Source organism: Lipophrys pholis (genome assembly GCF_963383615.2).
Source record: "Lipophrys pholis genome assembly, chromosome: 2".
Lineage (NCBI taxonomy): Eukaryota > Metazoa > Chordata > Actinopteri > Blenniiformes > Blenniidae > Lipophrys > Lipophrys pholis.
This window is the reverse complement of record NC_137636.1, coordinates 34,499,050-34,510,928: the sequence shown is the minus strand read 5'-3', so window position 1 is coordinate 34,510,928 and position 11,879 is coordinate 34,499,050. Positions and strand designations below refer to the sequence as shown.

General features: G+C 46.0%; 1 protein-coding gene across 1 annotated transcript in view; it reads left to right on the top strand.

Moving 5' to 3' along the window:
- The window catches only part of ano1a (anoctamin 1, calcium activated chloride channel a), a 51,711-nt gene extending 39,832 nt beyond the window's left edge, over positions 1-11,879 (top strand). The window contains exons 16-25 of the mRNA XM_080493576.1: positions 1,088-1,289; positions 3,002-3,113; positions 3,302-3,359; positions 4,772-4,872; positions 7,451-7,593; positions 8,795-8,947; positions 10,148-10,200; positions 10,408-10,592; positions 10,686-10,791; positions 11,521-11,879. Of these exons, the coding sequence (XP_080349702.1) occupies positions 1,088-1,289; positions 3,002-3,113; positions 3,302-3,359; positions 4,772-4,872; positions 7,451-7,593; positions 8,795-8,947; positions 10,148-10,200; positions 10,408-10,592; positions 10,686-10,791; positions 11,521-11,730 (1,323 nt within the window). The 3' untranslated portion in view covers positions 11,731-11,879. The remainder of the gene's footprint in view (positions 1-1,087; positions 1,290-3,001; positions 3,114-3,301; positions 3,360-4,771; positions 4,873-7,450; positions 7,594-8,794; positions 8,948-10,147; positions 10,201-10,407; positions 10,593-10,685; positions 10,792-11,520) is intronic.

The following is an 11,879-nucleotide window of genomic DNA, read 5'->3' as shown; positions in this document are numbered from 1 at the left end:
GTCTTCACAACCCGAGCCATGTCCTTCCAGTTCTTTGCGGTGCAGCTGACGTACCACACAGTGATGCCTTGACAGAGGGTGCTCTCCACAGTGCTCCTGTAGAAGTTCACAAGGAGCTGAGGGGAGAGACCAGCCCGCTTCAGCTTCCTGAGGAAGGAGAGCCTTTGCTGTGCCTTCTTCAGCAGGTGGGAGGTGTTGGTGGTCCAGGAGAGGTCCTTGGTGATGTGGAGTCCCAGGAATCTGATGTTGTCCACCACCTCCACTCTCTCACCGTTTATGTGCAGTGGACTGGGGGTTGTCTTCCTGGTCCTCCTGAAGTCCACAATGACCTCCTTGGTTTTGGTGGTGTTCAGGAGCAGTTTGTTCTCTGAACACCATTGAGTTAGGTGATGTACCTCCTCTCTGTAGTGAGCCTCCTCGTTGTCACTGATGAGTCCAACTATTGTGGTGTCATCAGCAAACTTCATTATAGTGTTTGAGGGGTAGATGGTGGAGCAGTCCTGAGTAAAGAGGGTGAACAGGGCTGGACTGAGCACACAGCCCTGTGGCACACCAGTGTTCAGGATGATGGTGGAGGATGTGTGTCTTCCTAACCTGACGTTCTGTGGCCTGCAGGTAAGAAAGTCCATAATCCATGTGCAGAGTGAGGTGTTTAGTCCAAGATCCCTGAGTTTGTGGACCAGTTTATCGGGGATTATTGTGTTGAAGGCGGAGCTGAAGTCTATGAAGAGCATCCAGGCGTATGTGTTAGGTTGTTCCAGGTGGGCCAGGGCCGAGTGGAGAGCAGCAGAGACTGCATCCTCTGTAGATCGTATATAATATCAGTTTGCTCAGTTTGAAATACCACCTTCTAAAAGAATCATCCCAAACATAAACAACTGCCTTTGTGATCGGATTCTATATAGAAAATAAAATTTAAATAAGAAAATTGAGATGAAGGTGACCTCTGGAGCTCACTGGTGTCTCGGGACAAACTGTGTTCAGACAGGCAGCAGGGCTTATTTCATAGTATAAAGTTTTAAAGGGTCTGAAAAAGAATGCATCTCACTCCAAGCAGGACCCAGACCTTGTCTCTCTTTCCCTTCAGATCGCCGTGACTTTCGCCATTGTGTTCGGGGTCATCCTGTACCGCATCAGCATCAAGGCAGCGCTGCACATAAGCGCCTACCAGGCAGCGCCTTCCAACATCCGAGCCACCGTCAAAACCACCGCGGCCATCATCAACCTCATCATCATCATCATTTTAGACGAAATCTATGGCCTCGTCGCCCGCTGGCTCACCACACTAGGTCAGACTCTCCACTGGGTCGGTGTGTCGACACAGACAGAGCTGCATGTAACACTGTTAAAAACACTGAATAGCACAGTGAATAACGATGAATAACACTGAATAACACAGTGAATAACGATGAATAACACTGAATAACACAGTGAATAACACTGAATAACACTATGAATAACACAGTGAATAACGATGAATAACACTATGAATGACACAGTGAATAACACTGAATAACACTATGAATGACACAGTGAATAACACTGAATAACACTATGAATAACACAGTGAATAACACTGAATAACACTATGAATGACACAGTGAATAACACTGAATAACACTATGAATAACACTGAATAATACTATGAATAACACTATGAATAACACTGAATAACACTGAATAACAGTGAATAACACAGTGAATAACGATGAATAACACTATGAATAACACTGAATAATACTATGAATAACACTATGAATAACACTGAATAACACTGAATAACAGTGAATAACACTGTGAATACACTTTGAATTACACTGAATAGCACAGTGAATAACACTGAATAATACTATGAATAACACTGTGAATAACAGTGAATAACACTGTGAATACACTTTGAATTACACTGAATAACACTGTGAATTACACTGAACAACACTATGAATAACACTTTGAATTACACTGAATAACACTGTGAATTACACTGAATAACACTATGAATAACACTGAATAACACTATGAATAACACAGTGAATAACACTGAATAATACTATGAATAACACTATGAATAACACTGTGAATAACAGTGAATAACACTGTGAATACACTTTGAATTACACTGAATAACACTGTGAATTACACTGAACAACACTGTGAATATACTTTGAATTACACTGAATAACACTGTGAATTACACTGAACAACACTATGAATAACACAGTGAATAACACTGTGAATAACACTTTGAATTACACTGAATAACACTGTGAATTACACTGAATAACACAGTGAATAACGATGAAAAACACTGAATAACACAGTGAATAACACTGAATAACACTATGAATAACACAGTGAATAACACAGTGAATAACACTGAATAACACTATGAATAACACTGAATAACACAGTGAATAACGATGAATAACACTATGAATAACACAGTGAATAACACTGAATAACACTATGAATAACACTGTGAATAACAGTGAATAACACTGTGAATACACTTTAAATTACACTGAATAACACTGTGAATTACACTGAACAACACTGTGAATAACACTTTGAATTACACTGAATAACACTGTGAATTACACTGAACAACACTATGAATAACACTTTGAATTACACTGAATAACACAGTGAATTACACTGAATAACACTATGAATCACACAGTGAATAACACTGAATAACACTATGAATAACACAGTGAATAACACTGAATAATACTATGACTAACACTGTGAATAACAGTGAATAACACTGTGAATACACTTTGAATTACACTGAATAACACTGTGAATTACACTGAACAACACTGTGAATACACTTTGAATTACACTGAATAACACTGGGAATTACACTGAACAACACTATGAATTACACTGAATAACACTGTGAATAACACTTTGAATTACACTGAATAACACTGTTAATTACACTGAATAACACTGAATAACACAGTGAATAACACTGTAAATGTCGTCTCCCTTTCAGAGGTTCCAAAGACCGACAAGAGCTTTGAGGAACGCCTCATCTTCAAGAACTTCATCCTGAAATTTGTCAATGCTTTCACACCCATTGTGTACTTGGCTTTCTTCAGGGGCAAGTATGTCAGCCCTCACACACACACACACACACACACACACACACACACACACACACACACACACACACACACACACACACACACACACACACACACACACACACACACACACACACACACACATACACACACACACAAGGTCCTGTTTCACCCTGTGCTGGAGCTCAATCCGCTGTTGCTGTTTGCAGACTGGTTGGCAGACCGGGGAATTACCTGTATGTGGTGGGATCGTACAGGATGGAGGAGGTACGTCTCTTCGCTGATCAACTGCATCTCCCTCTAAACACACAAAACACACACACAGGATATAAACCAAGCTCACATGCAGGAGGGTGACACGGCTCTAATTTCAGGGATTTTTTTTTTACTTGCTGTGTTAAAGATATTAGATTAAGTATAGAATTAGAATCGATGCAGATTTTGTTGTTTTGTGTGTGGAACCAGGGGACTACGACCCGGGATAAACACCAGGATATCTCTGTTACCTGGATTAACTCACCCAGACATTCTGGATCCTGATCAGCATTAACACGAAGCAGGTTATCAACTCACTAGTTCAACCCAGTTTTCTCTTCAGGATCAGTGCGTTCACATGAAAGGGGCGGAGCTTGCAGCGTCTGACCAATCAGGAGCAGTTATTCTCTGAGATTATGAAGAATTCAAACACATCCACAAGGCTAAAACAAACACTGCTGCTGTAGCCAAAGCTAGAACATTCCTGACTAGTTATTAATGCGTAACTTGGTGAGATTATACCAGATTAATTCATGGGACAAAAAAAACGGACGGCATTGTGATCACACAGTTTCACTTTTTTACAGCAGAAGCGTTTCAGGCAGAGCTTCCTCACTGCTCTTCTTTTAGTTTACATTTTACATCAGGTTGTTTTGAGGCTGAGTTTCCTCTGTGTGACTGTGTTTCCTGTTGGAATATTAATTCATCACCGTGACGACAGGAGTAGTTCTGTGTTCCATAAATTCATGTTTCTGCAGTTCTGTCAGCGTGAGCATTATTATTTAGGTCATTATTACAGATCAACTAGCGTGCAGCGAAACAGAGTTGGATCAAGTCAAGAACAAAACATCCTTCAAAGCCTCAGTGACCAGGATTTATTTATTATGTCAAAAAGATTGTTCTAAATACTTTCTAATCTCCTCTCCACTGCAGCTCAGCGCTGAATAACCATCATTTCAGAATGAGCAGGTCATTTTCCAAGAGATCTGATTGGTCAGGAGGAGCTTTACACTCACTGTGATCTTATCCAGAACATATCCTGCTCCGGAGCAGGTTAGACATTCAGAGTCAGTTACCATGGTGATTTATCCCGGTAAGAAGTGAAGGAGTGTCGTAGTGCGGAAACCCAGAGTTAATTCTGGAGTTACCTCGACAACAGAAAACCCAGAGTTGTAGTACAGGCCTCAGGACAACTGCGTGCGTGCGTGCGTGCGTGCGTGCGTGTGTGTGTGCATTCATGTATACACCACACCCCAATCGTTAAGTTTTTTTGTAATAATCCCTCTGAGTTTGTACCGCCTTCCTTTATCTTTTTGATCAGTTGTTGGTTGTATGATTGCACCTTTCTTTGCAGTAGCTTTGCACCATTGCAGTTGTTCCCACACTGACCTCTGACCTCTGGCTGTTGGTGTGTGTCTCCTCAGTGTGCCCATGCAGGCTGCCTCATGGAGCTGTGCATTCAGCTGTGCATCACCATGCTGGGCAAGCAGCTCATCCAGAACAACCTGTTTGAGATCGGAATACCGTGAGTACAGAGCAGAACACACACACACACACACACACACACACACACACACACACACACACACACACACACACACACACACACACAGACAGACAGACAGACAGACAGACAGACAGACAGACAGACAGACAGACAGACAGACAGACAGACAGACAGACAGACAGACAGACAGACAGACAGCCTGGTTCTCAGGAGTTATGATTCTTCATCCTGACAAATTTCTTGAATCAACACTGTCCCGGGGCTTTCTGATCACAGGATTTCCCAGTTGTACTGCGTTTCATGTACAAGTCAAATTTAAACATGAATTCAGCATTAACTGGTAGAAAAGATTGGACAAGATTTGTAGCTAACGACTGTATGTCAGAGGTATGGCAGGCGGACCAAAACCCGCCCTTCAACTTTTAATGAATTAAGGAAAGAGACATTTTTAATGAAAGTAGTTTGTTTTCCTGATTTCTGGTGATTTAATTAGAGTTGGACGTGACATCGCCCTGGAGCTGAGGACCCGGGTTGGTCCTGTGGCAGTGACAGCAGCGTCAGCCTGCTCAGATTCTGTGGAGGCAAAAGGAAGACCAGGAAACTCAGTTGCATGCTGTAAATGCAGCAGATGCTTGTTTAACATTTCACTGAGGCCTGGCTAAAGATGTCATCATGGGTGGAAGTTCACTCAGCTTTCTTTAACCCTGATGATGATTTCTGAAAAGATCAGTGAATGCATGTAGACTTCTTCATGTTGTTTTCATACTTGTGTGCATTCATTCCTCCAGGAGTGGTTGTTTTGTGCAGGGTATCATTATGGATAGCATTAACATGCATGGCCTCTGGGCTGAAACCAGTTTGACACTCCTGCTTACAGCTTTATTCAACTCATCAACATGGAAGAAAATACATTGATCAAGAGGAAGAGTCATCTTGATCAATGTGGAGGAAATACATTTCATCTTCCAATGAAGTGAAGCTCAAAGCAAAGTCAAAGCTGGGTCTTGTGTGGTTGTTTATTTATGTATTTAGCGTTGAAATGTCCCTGAAGGAGACCCGGTGTGTGAACCAACAGCTCTGACTCAGACAGTCAAATCTCTCTGGGTTTGTCTCGTTCAGTGTCTCCTCCGTCTGTTCAGACGGGTTGATACTCGCTGCTGCTCCGCCTGGCTGAAGGTGGAGGTACTTATCACACCAGAGGCCTGTACTACGATCCGTGATCAACATATCCAGGATCTCTTTGTTTCCTGGATATGTTATGCAGATGTGCGATCCTGATCACCGTTACTACCAAGCAGGTTATCAACTCTCTGGTTCAACCCAGACCTATGTGTGCGCGTTGATGTGAAAGGGGCGGAGTTTGCAGCGTCTGACCAATCGCACACACTGAGAAATCCTGCAGCGCAGTTTACAGATTACTGAAGGAGCAGTTATTCTCTGAGATTTTGAAGAATTGAAACACATCCATCAGACTTAAAGCCACTGTGCTGCTGCAGCCAAAGCCAGAACATTCCTGACTTGTTAATGTGGGACTTAGTGAGATTATGCAATATTAATTTATCAGTGATATGAACAGACAGCAACTCTGCTGATCAATTAATTTCACTTTATTACAGCAGAAACGTGTCGGGCTGAACTTCCTCACTGCTTTTCTTTTAGTTTATATTTTCCATCCAGTTTTGAAGCTGAGTTTCTCTTGTGTTTTATGTTGGAATATTAATTCATCACCATGACGACACGAGTAGTTCTGTTCCATAAAGTCATGTTTCTGCAGTTCTGTCAGGTGTGATCATTAACCTCATTATTATAGATAAACAGACTTGGAACAAGTCAAGAACAAAAACATCCTTCAAAGCCTCAGTGACCAGGATTTATTTTATTATGTCAAAAAGATCGCTTTAAATTACACTCATCTCCGCTCCGCTGCAGCTCAGCGCTGAACCTGCCCACCAATCACCATCATTTAAGAATGGGCGGGTCATTTTCCAAGAGATCCGATTGGTCAGGAGGCGGAGCTCTGACCTCTTATCTAGAACATAACCTGCTCCGGAGCAGGTTAGACTTTCAGTGTCAGTTACCAGGTGATTTATCCTGGTGAGAAGTGAGAGAGCGTCGTAGTACGGAAAACCCAGAGTTAATCCTTGAAGTTATCTCGATAAGAGAAAATCCAGCTTTGTAGTACAGGCCTCAGCAGAAATAGTTTGTAGCAGATTTCAGTTCAGGAGCCACATTTGATCTGTGCACAAAACCTGAAGTGAAAAAAGAAAAATACATGGTAATTGTGGCATGTTTTTCTTTCTTTCACTAGCAGGGTGTTAGCTTGGCATCGCTGGTGAAGAGATCAGGTCTGCTGTGTCACGTTGTGATCCTCAGTGAATAAACTCAGAAACAGCTGTTTGTATTGAAAGGGAATGTTTTATTTGTGAGCTTGACACTTTACCAGGTCCTAGGCTTGTTTTGGCCCTCTGGTTTAAAACACTAACACACACACACACACACACACACACACACACACACACACACACACACACACACACACACACACAGTCCCATCAGGCTGAATATAGTTTCTGTTCTGTTCTGTTGGCATTTACAGAAAACTGAAGAACCTGTGCCGGAAGAGAAACTCAGACTTAGACATGAAGCAAGAGAAGGAGTGGAGCAGAACACTGCAGCGCCACGAGAAAGACCAATTCCTGAATCCATGTGTGGGCCTCAGCCCCGAGTACATGGAGATGAGTGAGTCCTGCTTTGTTTTCCAGCTCCGCTGTTCTGGTCCGGACGTCACGGCAGTCACAGCGTGTGGTGAGGTGGAGGTGAAAACAGAGACGAGTACTGACTCTGAACACTGAAGTCATTGTGTTCTGTGCATTACAGCTCCCTGTTGCTTCCATTTTAAATGTCACCAGCACAACATCCTCCGATGGAAAGATGTAATTGAATTACCATTGGGAGACCTTCAGTTCACTAAAAGCCTCAGACTGTCAGTCATAAAGTATAAATCCTGACCAGACTACGGTTCACGAACTAGCAACTCCTCGCCATTTGTTTGAGTTAAATGAAGAAGAGCAGATGAAGGTCTCCTGTGGAGGACATGTACTATGACCCTCACCTCCGCCATGTTTAAACCTCACTCTGTGCTTTCTGCACCACAACACATCAGCATCTTATTGGTTGTATTGATTTAGTATTTTTTCAGTCAGCATTTCGAAGAGACATGTTGCCGCTCTACCAATCAATTTGTTTGATTATGGACACCAGCAGCAGTGAGCCGACGGAGAAACAGCTGAATGACTTCATTATTACACAGCCATGACATGAACCGAGCCCCCGAGCTCCCAGAGCACCCCGAGCGCCCAGAGCTCCCTGAGCCCTCTGAGCCCAAGTTTCAAAGTGACGCTGCTTCCAGTCTGCGAGCTGCAGGAATGAGGCTGTTCTATAGAGCTTCAGAGAACAAGTAACTAATATGGTAACTGGACTTCACTTATATTGAGCTTTTCTTCCGCATGAGCAGCCCCAAGGTGCTTCACATCATTAATCACATTCCCCCATTCACATGCACATTCATGCGCCAATGGAGGCTGCAGCCATGCAAGGAACTGTCACTCCAGTGAGAGCAAGGATATGTCTGCTGTACGTCAGCATGTTTTCCAATCAGAGTCCTGCTGCACCATCATCATGTCATCTCACACACACACAAGTGTCGGGTCCTCTCACACGGCAGAGTCCGATCCTCTAACACACAGCAGCGTTGGGTCTTCTCACACAGCACCAGGTCCTCTCACACAGCAGTGTCAGGTCCTCTCACTGCAGTGTAGGGTCCTCACACACACACAGCAGGTCCTCTCACACTCACAGCAACGGGTCCTCTCACACATACAATAGGTTCTGCACTGTCAGTCCTAAGCTGTCATGTCGGTTTCTCTCTTGGGTCCTCCAGTTATCCAGTTCGGGATGGTGACTATCTTCGTGGCCTCGTTCCCTCTGGCTCCTCTCTTTGCTCTTCTCAACAACATCATCGAGATTCGCCTTGATGCCAAGAAGTTTGTGATGGAGCTGCGTCGGCCCGTCGCCGCCAAAGCCAAGGACATCGGTACGAACTGCAAACACGCCACACAATCCTCCACCCTGGAGGAAGCCACGTTGTTGGCATGTTGTGGTGAAGTGAGGGGGAGCGATGTCCGATAGAGTGGGTGAACCTGGAGGAGGTGTGTCCAGCCAGGTGAACCTGGAAGAGGTGTAGGCGTATCCAGCCAGGTGAAGCCTGGAGGAGGCGTATCCCACCAGGTCAACCTGGAGGAGGCGTGTCCAGCCAGGTCAACCTGGAGGAGGCGTATCCCGCCAGGTCAACCTGGGGGAGGCGTATCCAGCCAGGTGAACCTGGAGGAGGCGTATCCCACCAGGTAAACCTGGAGGAGGCGTGTCTAGCCAGGTCAACCTGGAGGAGGCGTATCCCGCCAGGTCAACCTGGAGGAGGCGTATCCCACCAGGTAAACCTGGAGGAGGCGTGTCTAGCCAGGTCAACCTGGAGGAGGCGTATCCAGCCAGGTGAACCTGGAGGAGGCGTATCCCACCAGGTAAACCTGGAGGAGGCGTGTCTAGCCAGGTCAACCTGGAGGAGGCGTATCCCACCAGGTAAACCTGGAGGAGGCGTGTCTAGCCAGGTCAACCTGGAGGAGGCGTATCCCGCCAGGTCAACCTGGAGGAGGCGTATCCAGCCAGGTGAACCTGGAGGAGGCGTATACCACCAGGTAAACCTGGAGGAGGCGTGTCTAGCCAGGTCAACCTGGAGGAGGCGTATCCCACCAGGTAAACCTGGAGGAGGCGTATCCCGCCAGGTCAACCTGGAGGAGGCGTATCCAGCCAGGTGAACCTGGAGGAGGCGTGTCTAGCCAGGTCAACCTGGAGGAGGCGTATCCCGCCAGGTCAACCTGGAGGAGGCGTATCCAGCCAGGTGAACCTGGAGGAGGCGTGTCCAGCCAGGTGAACCTGGAGGAGGCGTATCCCGCCAGGTAAACCTGGAGGAGGCGTGTCCAGCCAGGTCAACTTGGAGGAGGCGTGTCCAGCCAGGTCACCCTGTAGGAGGCGTATCCCGCCAGGTCAACCTGGAAGAGGCATGTCCAAACAGGTGAACCTGGAGGAGGCATGTCTAAACAGGTCAACCTGGAGGAGGCGTATCCAACCAGGTCAACCTGGAGGAGGCGTGTCCAAACAGGTGAACCTGGAGGAGGCGTGTCCAGCCAGGAGCTTTCTGCAGCCACTCAGTGTTTAACGTCCAGCTCTGTGTCTGCAGGGATCTGGTACAACCTCCTCAGAGGCCTCAGCAAGGTGGCCGTCATCGTCAACGTGAGTCTGGTTTCTTTTCAGACTGCAGGATCTCAGTCTCTGAGTGTAGAAATGTGGAAAAACTCAACCTGCAAATCTCCCTGAAGCTCAGGATAATCTGAGCCATCCTACCAAGACGTGTCGCACATCTCGACTCAGATTCTGTGCTTTTAAGGTATGTTGGTGTGTTTCAGTGTTAGAGACACTGAGGAGCTCTTCTCCACACAGGCCTTCGTTATCGCCTTCACCTCGGACTTCATCCCCCGACTGGTTTACCAGTACTCCTACAGCCCCGACGGCACCATGCATGGCTTCATCAACCACACGCTGTCCTACTTCAACGTCAGCCACTTCCAGCCAGACACAGGGCCGAAGGACACCTTCCACCTGGGCTACCACGTGGACGTGTGCAGGTGAAAGTCCTGGCTCCTCACTCAGGATCTGATCCAGTGTCAGACGGGATCTTTGGTCTCAATGAGTATAATGTTGATGCTTCCTGTCTTCAGATATAAGGACTACAGAGAGCCGCCCTGGTCAAACACTCCATACACACTGTCCAAGGAATTCTGGGCTATTTTAGCCGCGCGCCTCGCCTTCGTGATTGTCTTTCAGGTTTGAAACAAATTTCAGATGTTTTTGTCATGACGCAGACTTGTTAAGCCAACCCCCCTGCACGCCTGCTGAGTCTTCGTCTGTTGAATAGAGTCAGCAGACGAAGACTGTTTTGCATTCAGGGCTTAAATAAAACCAGGACTAAACTGATTTGGTTTAAGTTAATCCACAATAAACCATTGTCTTTCTAAAATGTGGTTTAACTTCACATTAACTAGTTCCGACTACAGTCTCAGACGTGTGTGTGTGTGTGTGTGTGTGTGTGTGTGTGTGTGTGTGTGTGTGTGTGTGTGTGTGTGTGTGTGTGTGTGTGTGTGTGTGTGTGTGTGTGTGTGTGTGTGTGTGTGTGTGTGTGTGTGTGTGTGTGTGTGTGTGTGTGTGTGTGTGTGTGTGTGTGTGTGTGTGTGTGTGTGTGTGTGTGTGTGTGTGGATACAGTATTAGCAGACGACAGTGGTGAATATCTTTCATGGCTAATATAAATTGAAGTGAAGAAGAAAAAGAGTTCTGACGTTGTGTTGTGCAGAACGTTGTGTTGCTGATGATGAAGTTGTGTTTTGCTGTTGTGCAGAACGTTGTGGTGCTGATGACTGTGTTGTGTCGTTGTGCAGAACGTTGTGGTGCTGATGACTGTGTTGTGTCGTTGTGCAGAACGTTGTGGTGCTGATGACTGTGTTGTGTCGTTGTGCAGAACGTTGTGGTGCTGATGACTGTGTTGTGTCGTTGTGCAGAACGTTGTCATGCTGATGAGTGACTTCGTGGACTGGCTCATCCCCGACATCCCCAAAGATATCAGCCTGCAGATGCACAAGGAGAAGATCCTCATGGTGGAGCTGTTCATGAAGGAGGAGCAGGGGAAGAAGCTGGCGGGCCACTCGTCAGCCAATCACAGCCCGGCTCAGCCGCGCTCACGGCCCGCCTCGCAGGCCAACTGCTCCTGAATGGGGAGCTGCTGGTCTGGAAAACAAGCAAACCCAACAAACTTTATGTATTATTCAGCTGGAGTGAGTGTTGCTGCCAAAGCTCTGTGATCCAAAGACAGGCTTTGACCTTCTGCACAGCTGTGCTTCATTCTCATGTGGTCGACCTC